General features: G+C 35.6%; 1 protein-coding gene across 1 annotated transcript in view; it reads left to right on the top strand.

Moving 5' to 3' along the window:
- LOC150100952 (uncharacterized protein ZK1073.1-like) overlaps window positions 1-18,094 on the top strand; it is a 355,092-nt gene that overhangs the window by 264,161 nt on the left and 72,837 nt on the right. Inside the window, exon 9 of the mRNA XM_090401442.1 lies at window positions 2,094-2,203. Coding sequence (XP_090257568.1) covers window positions 2,094-2,203 — 110 coding nt within the window. The remainder of the gene's footprint in view (window positions 1-2,093; window positions 2,204-18,094) is intronic.

Raw genomic sequence — 18,094 nt, 5'->3', positions numbered from 1 at the left:
TGCAACTTGAAAGCAACTTTCACACGCTAAATTACGTAGCAGAAATTCTGCAATATCAATTCGTACTGTGATTGAAAAATCATGGTATCGCTCATCACTACATCACTGCTACAAACGTGCACGTCACCGTGATAGCGGAACAAAACTACAGTCGAAAGCAATGCCATCTGGGAACAGAAATGCGCAGATTTCTGCAGAAATCGATTTGAATGAGAGGAAATCGATTCGAAAATCAGTATTGCCACCCGCAAAAAAAATGCAAATCACGAGAAATAACGTCCACATCAAGTTGTTAATGGCGGGAAAACAATATATCGTAAGATAGGCCTTAAGACGGGACCAACGGAAAATGACGTAAATTGCGGGAACGTAAAAACGGAGTTTTACTGTACATATAAAAAAGACAAGCCTTATAAACTAAGTTGCAATAAAAACTCATTCAGAGCAGACTTTTACAAACGTGGCACTTTTAGAATTTTCAGTTATTGTTTAAATTACTGTTTCATTTTTGCATTGAAGATGCTCCTGAATCATAGGGGAAAATTTTACAAATAAACATTACTTGTTTTCCATTACCAATAAACTCTATGTGAGTTTTCAATTTTTTGTATTTTATTCTTGTCTACTCACAGAATTCCATTGTTAAAATAAATTTCTCAGAAACATTCAGAACAACTCCTTCGTGCATCATCAGTCAGGGGAATTCCCCTGACTGACAACCTGATATGGATCCTGATACTTAGGGATGGTAATATTTTTACCAACCAAGAATATCATTACATTTAACACTATTAAACCTCCAACATCTGTGAAAGAAAGCTATTTGAACTGCTAGGATCCACATTCTGAGTCATTTGAGATACTTCAAATGTCACAGATATGGCCATATTCAAACTGCCTGTCTTGGCTCTGCCATCTCTGATGTGACTTGTGAAGAAGTACCCACGTTAAACATCTCCATGAGCCAATTGCAAGGAAGAATTCATCTTACTCCTGAGTATGTGAAAGGTGAAAGGATGAGGAAGAGATCCAGGGAAGAGAGTAGCATATTCAATTTTAAGGAAGTGAAAATGAAGTTTGTTATAACACCCAGTGGGAAACACACTCATGCTGAGAAAGTAACAGGTCATATGAGTTTTATATCCTGCTTCAATTTGTTTCTTTTAATTTTGAAGGAGGGCATTAATTCATATCACTTTTCCACCTTCTATAGTTACAGTATCCTTAAACATTATAATGTGTTAATCTACTTTTCATTAGAGCAGATCAAGGAATCTAATTCACTCCATAAACACATCGCAAATGAATACCATTAAAGTACTTAAACATAAATGGTAAAAAAAAGAAAAAAAAAAAAAAAAACTGTAAGAAAATTGGGTACCTCTGTTATTCACAAAGGAATGCAAAACTGAAATGCAGTAAATGAAAACTGGAAGTGTTGTCTCCACAAGACACAAATAATGAAAAGATTCCTACAATGAAAAGTGTTGTGAATTCTGGCAGAACATCAGGGTCTGCTTACAGAAGCATAAGCCAGAGTGCCTTTTCCTGCAGGAAATAGATGTATCTGAAACCTAGTGAGAGTCTTGTTTTATGTCACTGCCATTAGTAAGGACGACATTGTGGATGGACCTGTTCATGGAGGACCTGCCATCATGTGTGACTTAATATCAGAATAAGGTACTTGCCACCTACCTCTCAGTAGGAATTCTTATTACAGTACACTGCATATATCAATCACCTGGTGCAAATATATCCAAAGATGACCTTTATCTCATGAGGTGATTGGACATATTGTCCATTTTTTATTCCCAAAATTCTGCTTGCAGTCTCATCCCGTGTTTTGACTTCATAAGTAACATTTATACTACTGTTATATAAGAAACTGACTGGGATCTTGAAAAGATGCTCTAACTCTATCTTGAACATTAAGGACAAATTATATATAGATAATATGATTAAACCAGCAAGTTCCTATTTTTTAAATTGCTGGTCAATTATTTCTCTACTTTGATGTATACTTAAATTTTATGTATAAAATTGTGATAACCCTCAGTATGCTTTCTTATTTTGAAATTATTATTTAAATATAGCAAATGGAAGTTGCAGAAGATAAGGATAAGGTATTGCAGGAATATACTAATAAAGTAAAAAGTAGGATTAATGAGCACAACCAGCGTTTGTTTGTTGAATCATTTCTAAAGTGAGTACAATTTTATTAAATTATTGCTTTTTTTTTATCACATGAACATACTTTGATTTCTTTTGATACTGAATTGATAATAGTTTTTGGTATTTAAGGTACAATCACTGATATAGACTTTGTTTCTCTCATAAGGTATATAGCTGCTGAGATAATATCAGGATGTGTTACTGATTGTTGTACAGCAAAACAGGAACAATGTTTACATTAAGTTTTTGTGTAATGATTTGTAAGATGGTAATCAGAACATGTGAATTAGTGAAAATAATATTTTGTACTGATTTTAATAAGCATTCTCACCATGGGTTCAAGGCAGAATTTATCCTTGGTAACTGTGATAGGAATTCTGTCATTTTTAATGGACAGGTATCTTTTAATAGGACAGTCATTCTACACTCTGCAACTGCTGGAAAATATTCTTAATTGAAAAATTTAATAGGGAATAACAACAGATTAATCCTCTGTAAGAACAGTTGGCTATAGAAGATAGAGGACTATTAATAAGCAAGCTGTGTCTTTCTTAGTGCAATGTGGAAGAATTAGCAGTTGGATTTATCTTAAAATAGAAATCTCAGTGTGACAATACTGCTGCATATTAGCTGCCATGACCCATGATGATGTACACTTATGAAATCTCTATTGATATAAAATTTGTGCATAAGTATCAAGAGCATCATTATATAAATTTAAAAATGGAATAAAGGCACAAGCAAACATAACTGAACATCAGTGATTATGTTATCAGAACTGATTAATTTTGACCTGTCATATAGAGTTTTTATAATCTCATACTGTTGGGAGGCGGGAAGGTGATTGCTTGTGAATGTATCTGCCTGTATGTGTAGGTTTTCTGTAAACAGAGAATGCTAGGAATCCATCAGGTTAGCATGTCCTCAGAGTGTCTAGGAATGAGAAACTGTTGTTTACCTTTTCCAAGGTAAACTGGATCCTGATGTGTTGATTGTTTATATGTGTTAGGAAATTGTAGTGTATGTTGGCCTTGTGGCCAAATGGTGAACACATCATCTACATAGCATAACCAGATGGAGTTTATGTGAGGTAGAGTTTAAGGCTTTTCCTTCAAAGGTCTCCATGAAGAAGTTGACCAGGGGTGAAGAAAATGGAGAACCCATGGCTGTCCCATCCCCTTTACCTGTTTGTAAACTTTTCCTTGCCAAATGAAATAGCTTGAGTTCATGGCGGGCTGAAATATCGGAAGGAAATATGGCTTGGATGAAGTCTAAGGTATCTTTGAGTGGGACATTAGTGAATACAGAGAAGACATCAAAACTGACCATCATGTCAGTGTATATTAGTGTGAGGTTTTCTATACTGGCTCTAAAGTGGGCTGAGTTTTTTATGTGTGAAGGTGTATTGCCAGTATTGTGTAAGCACTTTGGCTAAATGTTTGACTAATTTGCCAGCCTGGTTAGCCAAGTGGTTAGCGTATCCACTCTCCATCCAAAAGGCTGTGGGTTCGAATCCCACCGTGGGCATGGATGTTTGTGATTTGTCTGTGAAAATAGTAGTGGTAGTGGTTGGCGGTAGATGGCGTTGGTGTAGTTGCGGCTCGTTGTAGTTGGTGAATTGAGTGGTGGAGACAGAACTGTAGAGTAGGTGCCTTCCCTCGATGAGTCCTTGGACTCCCGGAGGTGTCAAGTAATAATAATAATAATAAAATTTGTATGTGGGTGAATCAGTGCTATTGGAATGTAATGGCACATTTTGTTTATGGATTTTTATTATTATTATTATCACACTCATTACAGCCACTCAGTACTTCTTGATCGTGCTTTGGACACCCACCACTGGAAGAAGGTCACTTTATTACACTACTGTTAATATAAATATGAAAGCCTATTCCTCGAGTCTGTCTCATCCCTGAAAAATTTACCAAACCTCAACAAATTTAGGTGCATGAGACTACTCCAAATTTGGTAAGAATACATTTATAAGATCGTCAGCTCAACAGCCAAGACTACCCAATTTAGCCCACTTGGGGGACACCATTTAGAACTCTAGGCTCGACTTCTGTTGCCTGTCTTCAGCCTCATTTGCCCAGTGTTAGTGCCTAATCATTGTTTTTTTGTGATCCCTGATGATGGCCATATAACATTTCCAAAATATAGGAAAGAATTAATTGAAGTTTTTTATAATTAATCTTTTAATATACGTTGCTATTTCCTAAAAAATTTATGAGTTATAAACCTTTCTACAAGAATTACTATCATCCATGGAGATTCCATCGCGTGCATGGCCTGTCAATATGGCAAGCTGAAGTTGAAGATATTCAGACAACTTAATAGCTTAGCCTTTTTTGAAATGCTGCCAGGATAATAACGTGATCCCGAGTTATGTGAAATTGAAACACTGGTTCATTTCACCGAAGGCTTTCTGCATTTACAGATGCACTACCATCACTCTTCTATGAGAACAAATTGCTGCCATCATGTTCTCCTGGCTGACACTAGCAAAGTTATCCTTGTGTTAGACAAAGAGCGTGCTACAACACAGAAATGTTGATATTTGGATGATCCTTTCCAGCGGCGCAAACGCTTCAGCAGAAAAAGAATTGCAAAGAATGTGATGTTTGCCCATCAGAAAATATGAAAGTCTACAAAAAAAACTCAGCTTCTAAGTCTCAACTACTTTCTGACACAGTAATAAACCTATCATCCTTCATCTGAAGCCTAAAGCTATTAGCACACTCACATGTGGCCACAACTACACATTAGTACCTAAAAAAAATTCCAGCAGAAGAAATAACAATCAAAATAGAACAAGGTATCTACAGCCTTTCCAACCATGTGGACAACAACATCAGACTGGATGTAGCCAATGTACTCACCCAGGCTTAACCACCAAAAAGCAACCTATCAAAAAAAGAATTTGAATCTCTGCAAGAAATCAAAAGTAACAACAAAATAGTAATTACCAAAACAGATAAGAGAAATGACACTGTGGTTTAAATCAGTCAGATTACTCAGGTAAGCTTGCCTCCTTACTTCTAGATTGTTCTACCTACCTCCTTATAAACTATGATCCCACCAGCACATCAATCAGAACACTCCATAGGCTCCTTAGGTTATCTCTTTACCAAAAATCCATAAACAAAATGTGCCTGTCATTATGTCCCATTGTGGATGACATTGATTCCCCCATATACAAATTAGCCAAAGTGTTACACAAGATGCTTGTAACACACCTTCACACATAAAAAACTCAGCCCACTTTAAAGCCAGTATAGAAAACCTTGCACTCCAACACAATGACATAATGGTCAGTTTTGATGTCTCCTCTGTATTCACCAAGGTCCCACTCAAAGATACCTTAGACCTCATCCAAGCCATATTTCCCCCCAATATCTCAGCCCTGTTTCAGTTCACCATGAACTCAGGCTATTTTGTTTGGCAAGGAAAATTCTACAAACAGATAGAGGGGACAGCCAAGGGTTCTCCACTTGGAGAACCCATGGCTGTCCCCCATAGTTTCTCAATGATTACAATGCAGTCACTCACGAATGGTGTGTGCAGCATGTTCAGTGGCATTGTCATGCACCAAAATCATGCTGCTTGTCAGGAGTCCTGGTCATTTGCATCGAATGTTGACTTTCAGTTTGTCCTTCATCCTTCATCTGCACAATAAAGCTCTGCATTGATTGTTCCTCCCTTAGTCAAGAAGTCTGCCAACAGGATGCCTTGGTGATCCCTGAACACTATGGGCATGATGTTTTGGATAATGGGAACAGTATATGATTAGGCAAGCAAGAAAATCCTCACCTTTGTCACTATATTGCAACAGATTCTCCAGACACGCCCCCATGCTCTTCTGACAATTGTCAGCACACCTTTCGAAAGCCAAGAACATTGTGAACAGTTCTGGAAATAGTGGACTTACTCACTTGTGCAGTTTCACTACTCGCTGGTCTTCAAGAACAATACCCTTAATGTGCGAAATGTCGTCTTCTGTCTTGCTCGATGAAGACCTGTCAACCTGATGTCAGTCTTCAATGTCACCAATGGCCTGTTTTAAATTCATTGCACTAAAAACACACCTGATTCTTTGACATCACCTTTATGCCATACACAGCAACCAGTTCACAGTGAACATCATTTGGTGAAGCTCCCTTTTGCCTAGGAAAAAGAAAAAAAAAAACACTTCACGGGCATCTGTTTCAGACCACACTTGCACAGTAGTCACCATCTTGCAACTGGAATTAGCTGTGAGGTGATAGTAGCACCACACTGCAATGGGAGTCTTTTTGAATGTGAACTTTTTTCTGTCCATCGCGTTTTATCTCATTCCCTTTCACCATTGTTAAGAGAGAGAAAAAAATGTGCTACCTTACTTTTCAGAAACCCTTCGTGGAAGTATAAGTTAGTGTGCTTTTACCTACAGGAGACATATTTAAAGCCTAGTGAAGATCCTACATTGTGGCATGTTACAATCATTTGTAAGGACAGGATGGGGAATGGACTAGCCCTTGGAGGAGTTTATCCTTGAGGACAAATATACCTCATGTCATGAAGTCCCCTCAGTACTAACATAGAAGTAGTCCCGTCAACTGCTCAGTAGGACCTCTTATTTCTGTATGGCGCATCTTACCACCCAGTGCAGATATATTCCAGGATGACTTTGATGATCTCTTGTTGTAGTTGCCACCCCCCATACTTGTAATGGAAGATTTAAATAGTCGCATCACTTTGTGAAGTAGTGATTTTGTACGTGCACATACAAACGTAAAGCATATGCTCAATAACAATAAATACTCCTTAAACACTTTTTTTTTTTTCATATGCCACTCTGAATAGCCATTTACTCAACAATCTGTTCACTTTTCTTCTCACTGTATAAGTAGTAAATTGATAACTCATATGGGAATAATCATTTTAATTCTTCAACAATCATCTGGTATCTAACAGAAGTAATATAATGGAAGCCTCATCCGCTGTAATAACTAAAATATCTGATCAGTTTTCCCCTTTTCTGTAACCATGGTAGAATGCACAGCAGCCAAGAAAGTGCAGAATAAAGCTTGAGGTATCCTCTGCAGACACCCCAAGCTTTTAACCTTGCTCCAGCATTACATATTCATGACATACAAGAGTGGTCTGAAAAGTTGTTCGCCTAACAATGAAAAAACAAATTTATAATTTCAAAATTATTTTTAATTTTCAACATTATCCCATCCCTGTAGCAGTTCTCAGTAAGATCTGCAAAATACCCTCTACAGCTGCAGTCACCTCTTGATTGGAAGAAAAATCGCTGACCAGTGAGGAAGAGTTTTAGTTTTGGGAAGAGATAGAAGTCAGAGGGAGCCAAATCTGGGGAATAGGGTGGATGTTCCAACAGTTCATAGTGCAGATCCCTTAATTTTCTCATTGCCAAAACACCTTTGTGGGCAGGTGCATTGTCCTGATGAAAGATGATTTTTTTTTTCTGCAAACTGAGTCTTTTCTCATGAATTTTTTCATCTAGTTTGGTTAAAAGATCGGAATAATATTCCGTGTTTGTTGCTATTGCCTTTTTCAAGATAATTAATAAACAAAATGCCTTTAGCATCCCAAACACACCGATGCCATGACCTTTCCTGCTGATGGAACCTTCTTTGGCACTGAACAACTTGCTCTGTCCACTGTTTTGACTGCTGTTTGGATTCTGGTGTATAATGATGAATCCAAGTCTCATCCATAGTAATAAATCGATGCACAAAATTAGTTTTATTCTTGTTAAAATGCTCCAAGCACTGTTCAGAGATTTTCATGCAAGTGCGTTTTTTATCTGTTGTGAGCAAGCATGGCATCCATCTTGCGCAAAGCATATGCAATTCTTCATGCAAAATATATCTTACACATTCTTTTGAACGTGCCTATAGTCTCAGCAATTTCATGCACTTTGACTCGCCGGTCATCCAATACCATATCGTGCACTCGATCAATGATTTCTGGTGTTACACTTTTTGGACATCCTTCATGTGGATCATCTTCAAGGCTACTATGGCCATGTTTAAACTCGGCAGCCAATTTCATTTCTTAATTGTCAAAAATGAAGGGAAAAAGAGCCCATAAACTTTTATCAATTTCAAATGAATTTCTTTTGGCATTAAACCTATTTTTACAAATAATTTTATAACTGCACGATACTCAATTTTATCCCTTTCAAGGGATACAGACAACACTTTTGCTTCAGACAGCTATATAAAACAAACTACTTGATAGAATGACTTTCAAATTTCACATGGATGCTTATGACAGATGTACCAACTTGGAAAAAAAAAATCTTGCTAATAATATTGCCATCTATGGTCGAGGCTGAGAACTTTTCAGGCCACCCTTGTATGACAGACCCCAAAAGACTTTTAGATGCCACATAATATACATCTTCAATAACTAGATCAACCAACATCAAAGTGGTCTGGGATAAAATCTGCAAAGTGAAGGGCAGATATGCCATCTACTTGCTTTTGATCCTGGAGCTGAACTGAGGTACAACTGCTGATCTAAAATGCAGATATTCTCATAGATTGCTAAAACATCAGTAATATCTTCTTAACCCTCCACTCTCCAACTTTCTGGCCCTAAAAAAAAATGCCAAATAGAAAAACATCAAATTCCATTCACTTCAAATGATGTGGAACTTACAAGGACTGAAAGCCACTTTGCTTCAATGTCGATCTGCTGCTGCCATATGGCCAGATGACACCCATTATCAAATGATTAAGCATCTGCTGCCATTGTCTGTGAATCAAGTAATTTGCCTCTTTTCTGAACACACATTTCCAGAACTTTTCACTAGATACCTGGCAAAGGCCAGTTATTATTGCCTTTCCAAGCCAAACAAGGATCTGAAAATTCCAGCAAATTTCTATCCAATAGCTTTGACTAGCTGTCTGTACAAGATCTTGAAAAAAATGGTTAACTATTTTAAAGTTTCTGTAAACATCATTCAGTGCTGAATCATTTCATTAGACTGGAAACATCTATCAGGAATACATTCCTTAAAGAGGAGTACCTAGTATTAGTTTTCTTTGGCATGAAAAAAGCACAAGACAGCTTTGAGGTTCATCAAACTGGAAAATAAATAAATACAGAAAACAAGTTAATACATATGCTATAGATTCAGATGAAATTAATTTAGCATATTGGCATTCAGTTTTTGCAAAAGTGACTGATTTCACTTTAGTACATTGATATTAATCAAACTCGCATACTTTCACTTTGAAGAAGACAGAAAATTTCATTTTGTTGCTCAGTGTGAAACATGAGATATCTGCTGTTCATTCATTTCACTTTATCTGTGCATGTCATCTAGAAATTGCACCGGTCCTCTGGCAGTGATAAAGGTAGAGAGAGAGAGAGAGAGAGAGAGATTTACTACCAATCATTTTCAGAATATGAGCCAGATATTGCTGCATGACTCCCTTTGAGTAATAAAAATTAAAACAAAAATAAGTGTATGTGAAAATATAACAGGCATATCCATGCATAAATGGTGGAATGAATTTAATGCTCAGTGTATGTTAAGCAATTGTCCTGCATTTGTGCGTGTAGGGAGAAAAAACAAGTGATGTTAGCATTTTATGTCATTCCTACCCATGCAGTATTATTAGTATTATGCTAGTACAGTGGGTGAGATAGGATTTTTTCTTTTTATTAATTTTCTGATTTTTTTTCTATTTTATTTATTTTTTACATAATTCAGAAACCCTAATCTAAAGGCTGAACATGGAACTTTTTCAAGCCACCATTAAGTTGGGCAGTAGTCTTGCACTGAGAAAAAACAGTCACAATCATTTGTGTCCAGGAGACATTTGAACCTGCAGTCTGTTGGTTGAAGAGTGGATGTATTAATTACTTGTCCAACCAGGCTGACAAGTATAATCATATTACATAGAAATTACAGTTTAGGAGTACTTTTAGAGAAAACAATATGATTATTATCTATTTAAACTTATACATATTTGGTCGTTTTATAATAGAAATACAATTTTATTAATACAGACCATTTTAAAATAAAACTTATATTAAAGCCTACCAGTTTTGCCAGCAGACTGTCTGGCTTTTTCAAGGCGTTTATAGAAAGACATGAAACCTAGTAAATGCAAATTGAAAGGAACATAAAAACGTTGTAAACCAACTAGTAGCTAAGGTTACACATTGGCATGACAGAGAGGACTTATTGTTCTTATTCATTATCACGCATGCGTGTTTGTTGTAAACGTGTAATGTGATTACTGGCTAGCTGTAGTTTAGATTGATTGAGAGAGAGAGGATCAGGTTTTTCCACGAACTGTTTAGAATTACACCCTGATTTATGTTGAGGTTTCCGCCGGTTATTGACACTATTGTGGCTTCCTTGAATAAACAATGTCTGTAGTCGTCATCGAGATATGGCATGGAGCTGTTTTGCCAATCTATCGTGTGGTTCGACGTACAGAAATGATGTGCTAAGACAGAAGAGATGCTTCTGTTGTGGTTTACATCACCAATATGTTCTTTTTGTCTAATTTCTAAACTTTGTGAAGTTTGTCCGATGTAGGCAAGACCACAGGAGCAGGGAATGTAATATACTTCTGGATATTTTTAGAACGGCACCTTATCTTTTGGGGATCCTAAAACTTGTCTGATGCTGCTGGTTGGTTTGAAGACCACTCTGATGTTGTAGGCTCTTAGTATTCTTGCTATTTGATAAGAAATTGACTTGATTTGATAAGAAATTTCTACTGTAGTGATCCCTTTCATTATGATGAAAGGGATCACTACAGTAGAAATGTGCTGACAGTGGGATTCTTCTTGTCTGGGGTTGTCATTGTATAGATATTTTTTGATGATGTTTTGAGGATATCCATTTTGTGATAATGTGTTGGCTATTAGTGAGAGTTCAGTCTATGTATCCTCTTCTTCTGATATAAACTTTTTTGGCTCTATATTTCAACATGTGGATAATGCTCAGTTTGTGTCTTGTGATGGCTTGAAGTATAATGAAGATATCTTCCAGTATCCGTGGGCTTTCTGTAAATGGATAATTTGACACTGTTTGGTTATCAAGATATCTAAAAAAATGCAGTTGGTTGTTGTTTTCCACTTCCAGAGTGAATTTTATATCGCTATGTATTGATTTGATTTTATTCACAAATGTTTTTTATGTTCCTTTCAATTTGCATTTACTAGTTTTCATGTTTTTCTATAAACACCTTGAGGCTTTAATATAAGTTTTATTTTAAAATGATCTGTATTAATAAAATTGTATTTCTATGATTATTATCCGTTTATTTTTTTTCTTTGCAGTGCTAAACTGAAGTAACATACTTGAGCTACTGAAATAGGAAATGCTCAGACTATCAGAAAATTCAAAATTAGGTGTTTTTTTTTCCCCCTTCATTCTGTGTGTGTGTGTGTGTGTGTGTGTGTGTGTGTGTGTGTGTGTGTGTTTGTTTGTTTGTTTGTTTGTTTGTTTGTTTGGTAATTCTCATACTTCATAGAAAAACAAATTTTGAATTCTTTTGTATATGAATATACTATTTATAGGTACATAAAGCAGTTTGTATTTTACTTGAATAAATATTCTCATATTCTCAAAATACACAATACCACCCCCAACAAACACACACATTCCAAGGTAAATAAAATACATGATTCTAAACACATTTTTATTTGCAAACTTTGTAACTCTTACAGCACTTCACAAGGGACTTAAAAGTATATTGACTAAATGTAGATCCACTGCGAGAACTGTGAAAAGAATTTGAGTGACTTCTTTTGGATTGATCAGCCTCTCTCAAATCTCTGAAACAGGATTTTCAAATTCAGACAGTTCTGGCTGACTAAAATCATTAGAAGATGAGGAAACTGGAGGAACGTTAGTTTCAACAGCTGTTTTTAAACCTCTTACAATCTTATTTCTTCTCTGATAAAATGTCTTTATTTCCAGATCTTCAGAATCATTACCTTTTACTGAGGAAGAGATATTCTCATGGGGATGAGTCTTGTTATCATTAGAATGTGTACTACTGGATACAACTTAAAAGAGCTTCTACTATTGATCTGAGTTAGAAAAAGCATTTTGATTTTTCCTGGACCTTTTTTTATTAAGTCTTCATCATGTAGCATTTTCTTAAGGCTGATTCCAGGTATAATAGTAGTTGATTTATTAAATTAATACTTTATAATCTGTCAGAATGAGTGTTTATGAATGAATATGTTTCAATATTTTATGTCTGCTTTTTATAGTTATAGGAAATAGTCATTCTGATATCCTGTAAGGGTTGTTTGCCACTCGTAGCTTTCCTTTTTTTCTAACATCACATTTGTTTTGTAATAGGATTGTTGGTTCATATGGTTTAAAGATATATGGTTCACTTATTACCATATATCTTTCCTTTTTACTTTTGTTTATTGTTACTCTGTTTTTTTTTTTGGAGGTAGTTTTATTATAATTTCTAATCAGCATCCAAGTTGTATTAAATTTCTCATTCAGATATTCATCAATATTAGCAAAGCTGATTCTGGGGAAGTAGAATGGAAATCAGTTAAAAATAAAGAATCAACCAAATAGTGCAAAGAAAGATTTTCATTTTTTTCTAGAATGAATAGCAGAATGATATGAAAACAAAGTTTTTGGTAGATAGGAATAGATCCAATCTCTAATTTTCTCTTCTGCTAAATTAGATATCTGCTTGATGGATTTATTAAATTTTTCAGAGAGACCCATTACATTAAGGCATGTATGAAATTGTAAATAATTTTTTAATCATCATCAAATTCCTGACATTCTCTCAGTCTGTTTGAGAGGCCATACAACCTGGGATTAGTCTGCTAACATATTCCTGAGTGTAACAGTGTCAAGTTCTTTAATAATATCCTCATTTTTAATATTGTACTGCTAGTGATGCCATTTGTTGAATCCTATAATCTTTCTCGAAACTATCATATCAATGTTTTCCAGGGTTTGATCATTTCTAACCCAGCTCTCTGATTAGTAAGTTAAAATTGGTCTGAACATTGCCTCATGCACAGCTAGTTTAGTGTTTTGACTAATTTCTGTCTTATTCCATATAAATTTATTCAGTTCACCAATTGATTAAATACTTGCTTTCCTAATTCTGCTATTTCAAAATTTATTTAACCATCTTCACTAAAAATTGTGCCTAAATAGCTGAATTACTTGTTCTATAGGTTCTCCATTCAAGATGCAGTTGATGTTTTCAATGTTTCTGCATATTTTCACTGTTTTTGTCTTTTTATTGTTATTTTCCTACCAAATTTATTACAGCAGTTATTCAGTTAACTTAGGGAATCTTGCAGACTTGTGCTGAATTTATTTAGAAGTACAACCTCAACTGTATAAAGTAAAGAGCTAAGATTAACATTTCTAATTTTGATATCAGATTTAATACCAATTTCCATTATAATGTGATCCATATAGATGATGCACAACAGTGGGGATAACGTACACGTGGTTAAACATCAAACCATCTCCATGTAATTCTGACTTGTGATTTACAACTCGCATATGAATTGTATTGCTTGACATAATGTCCTATTTACTCCACATACTTGCAGGATTTTGAACAGCTATTTGTTTTCTATTTGTCTTAAAGATCTGATGATAACCTCTATTTGGCCTGAATCGAACTTGTTCTTCTCTGTATTTCCCTTCCACTTTTTTTCCTTATTTTTTTTTCTTAAGTATATGTGCATAATCTTACTCGGATCACTCAGTAGGAAATTTCCTGTGTAATTCTCACATTTAGTTTTATTTCCATTTTATGGATGGATACTATGAGAGCTCATTCAGAATTAGACCCTCTGACCAAGTCTTCTTAATTATGCAATGTAGCCATTGTAAAAATATTATACCTTCATATTTGAGCATTTCTGATATCATCTACTCCAGCTTCCTTTCCACATTTCATGTTTTTGATGGCTTTTTTTTGTGATTATGTGTTTTTTATTGTATTAATACAGATATCGTAAGCAGTCTGTCATAGTATTTATTACAGACATCTAGAATATCTTTATCTTCAGTTTCCATGTCATCATTATCATTGGTGATTCCTTTAACAACTTTTTCCTACATTTCTGAGCTTTTGCAATAGCCTCCAGAATATTTTAGCACTTTCTTGATATTTATTTAATATGTTCTTATCAAAGTTATCTCAAGACTTTTGTTAGCTATTTTTACACAACACTTCACTTTCTTACATTTTTCTCTGTATTCTCTAAGAGCACAAACTGACTTATGTGCCAGGAACTTTCGATATGCTGTCTTCTTTTTCTTGACAGCCTCTTAAACTTCCTGAGTCCACTGTGGAGTTCTAATTTTTCTCTCCTTCTCCTTTTCTCTCTTCTAGATTACTTTACCACATGCCTCTTTGAATCAGTGTTTCTTCAGAGTTTGCCACTGAATCTCCAAGATTTGGTTGTTTTCAGACTCTTTCATTTTTTCTTCAATAATGTTTGTGTATATGATTTGTTTTTGTACTTTCTTACATGCTTTTATTTCCAATATGAAAGTCAGTTTTATCCTGCTCACAATTAAGTGGTGATAACTTCCAGTTTCAAATGCTCTGTATATTCTTGCATCATGAACCAGTAGGAAAACATCATTATCAACCAATAACATAGCAGTGAGACTTTTGCTATTTATTGCATCTTTTCTCTATGTGAATTGTGCACGTTTTTGTGTTGGAACCATGGTGTTAGTAATAACTAGTCCATGTCCTGAGCAGAAATCCAGCAAGTCCTTGCCAATTATTATTTTGCTCTTTTCTCCAAATTTTCCCAAAAGTAAAGTAGCAAATGATTACCTCATGCCAAACTATTATCAAATAACAACCAAGTTTTCCTTTTTTTTTGTGTCAGCTGCCTTCTCTAATGCCTCAAAAAAAAATTCCTTCACTTTTTCCTTAATAGAATCTTCTGTGGGACTGCAGCCATAAGTCTTGTTGTCTGGTTCCCTATTCTGAATATTTGTCAACATCACACTATTTGATATTATTCATATTATTATTGATATACCATTCAAGAGATTATCTTCATATTTAGTATTGAATAATATAAGTATTCCTTTGTTGCCTGAATATAACATCTTGTATTCATTGCTTTTCTTTTCTGCTTATTCTGCTAGTTCCATTTCTTTTCTCATGTTGATTGTGCCAATTTTGAACTCTGCTGAAGTTGGGTTGGGATTTGTTCCAGTAGCTGAGTTTTACCTGACAAAAACAGTGAGGGGGGGGGGGTTGTTGTTTAAGTAGGCGATGCCCTAGCTGGCATGAAATTCTCTCATGATGTACCATCATTTTTTGCAGAATACAGTTTGGTTGGCTTAATCCAAAGCTTGCCCATCCTCGTTTGTTCATTATCCAGGTAGATACCTAACAGGATGCACCATAAGAAGGTTAGGATTGGACATTAGGTAAGAATTCCTGAACAGTTCTCTGCATTCCTTAAAAGGCCACATGGAAGTTCTCCCAGTTATCCAGCTTTGACATTTAAGCAGCCCATAATTTTCTAATAACCAGTAAATTATATATTATTATTATTTTGATCTCAATGAAGTCACAAGACTCATCATGGGAAGTCAACACTAGTCAATACATAGTATATTGTACCAATCCTTAACCTCATCTGCCATTTGCACTTTCATCATCCTCTCAGGCAATGCATTACATGCTCCGGCTCTCCATGCAAAAAAAAAAAACTTACTTCTTACCCTTTTACTCACTGTTTCCTTTTGCAGCTTCCAGGGATGTCCCCCCCCCCCTTTGCCCTTGTTCATTCCTCTCATTCTACCATATGAGAAATCTCTCCATTGTTAATCCAGTAATAACCCTTACACAGCTTAATCATAATCCCCATTTTGTCTTCTATTCACCAAATTCTGCAGTCTGCATGCCTGCAGACTGCAGTCTATCCTCATTATCAGCATTTTATTGTCCTGATAACATTTTAGTTATCCGTCTCTGTACATTCTCCGACCCCACTTCATCCACTTCAAATTGTAGTAAGCAGATCCGAGTATAGAAATCCATATGTCATCTGATGTGATACAAAGCTTTATACAATGAGACTGGAATTCTTTTATCTCTCATGGTCAGTGTCCTCAATATTGAAGTAATCCTCTGAGATGTCTTCACAACCTTTATAAAAAAATGTCCTCTGAACTCTTTTATACAAACATTCCAAGAGACCTTGCTTCCTATGCATCTTTCAGTATAACTTCACTAGGTGAGTATGAAACATCCCGTCTTTGAATCTCACATTTCAAATCCTCACATATAGTTGCATTGAGCTAACATCCCGTCTTTGAATCTCACATTTCAAATCCTCACATATAGTTGCATTGAGCTAACATCCCTATTCGTATGCCCACTTTCCCAGCTTATTCAAATTCCCTTAAAGAGTCAAAACATCAGTGCTATTATTAATACCCTACCATCAGTGCTATTATTAATACCCTATCATATAATCTGCAAACAGGCTGAATATCTCCCTGTAGGCCTGAGACAATATCATTGACATAAAGATTGAACAGTAATGGTTGTAGTACTGAATTCTGTGGAACTTCACTTGTAACTTCCCTACTTCCTAATACTGTTCCTCCATGTACAACTCTCTGATATCTATGAGACATCCAATTACCAATCCAATTCACTAATCTGATATCCAAATCTATAAGGTGCAACTTTAAAACCAATTTATCTTGTGGCACACCTCTTTAAATACCTTTGCAAAATTAAAAAAAGAAAAAATGACACTGTATGCCTTATCCTCATCCACAGTTTATGTTACTCTATTGTAAAAGGTAATTCAGATTACTAAAATACGAGTGCCCCTTAACAAACCCATGCTAGTCTGCATAAATAATATTGCCCTCATCTGCCCAATTCTGTATACAACTTTTACCAATTTCTCAAAATCTTAACAATTACAGAATAAATACAAAAGGCCTATGGTTTGATACCTCCATTCTACCTTTATGCAGTGCCACTATCTTACCCTCTTTTACTCTCCAGGAATCTGTTCCTTGCAAGACTTTCATTAAACAGCTAAATTAATTGCACAGTCAGTTCCATAGCATGTTCCCTTAAACTGTGGTGAAATTCCATTTAGTCTTCTAGTCTTGCTGACATTTTGTGTGCTTACTATTCAGAATACATTCTCTTCATTCATTTCTAGGACTTTACCACTCCTTATCCCTCTAAGAATAAAGCCTGATGTACCAAGATGGAACAAGACGTAGTTGAGCTATTTGATGATCACTAATAAAGTGATCATCAAATAGCTCAACCACATCTTCTGCATTGATCACAGAGTCCCAACTCCACCCAACAAGGTAATCTGTCCATTATCATTTTTTCTGCTACTCACCACATTGCAAAAAAAAAAAAAAAAAACTTTGAATTGCAGAACTAGTCTCCTATCACATTCTAGTTTTTCTCTCCTTACAATGCTAGTCAGTTTTCTAACCTGAGTCTTATATTCTTCATGCAGCTGTTCTTCACCTCTCTCTCTTTATAGGTCTTCCATAATCTCTTTTGATCTGCAATTCCTCTTTAATTTCTGTTATCATCCATTTAACTCCAGATCACTTTTATTATTATTATTATGTGACACCTCCAGGGAGTCCAAAGACTCATCGAGGGAGAGTGTACTAACAGCATTGAACGATTGATCTCCTTTCAACTACTAACTGCACTCAAACTTGCTTAGCTTTTTGTGTGAGCCATTAGTAGCAGAGGCTCTACCAATCAACCAACCTTTGCTGGCACTTTATCTTCATCACTTGTGGTGAAGATTGTGGAAGAATGACAGATTGTGATACAATCTGTCGTTGCTGTCAACGATTTTCTCTATCTTTCATGCCCTGCTAATCTCTCTTCTTTCAGAT

Source organism: Typopeltis vanoorti, chromosome 12, assembly GCF_054136105.1.
Source record: "Typopeltis vanoorti isolate ZY-2024b chromosome 12, IOZ_Tvanoo_1.0, whole genome shotgun sequence".
Classification (NCBI taxonomy): Eukaryota; Metazoa; Arthropoda; class Arachnida; order Uropygi; family Thelyphonidae; genus Typopeltis; species Typopeltis vanoorti.
This window is presented reverse-complemented; position numbering and strand designations above follow the sequence as displayed.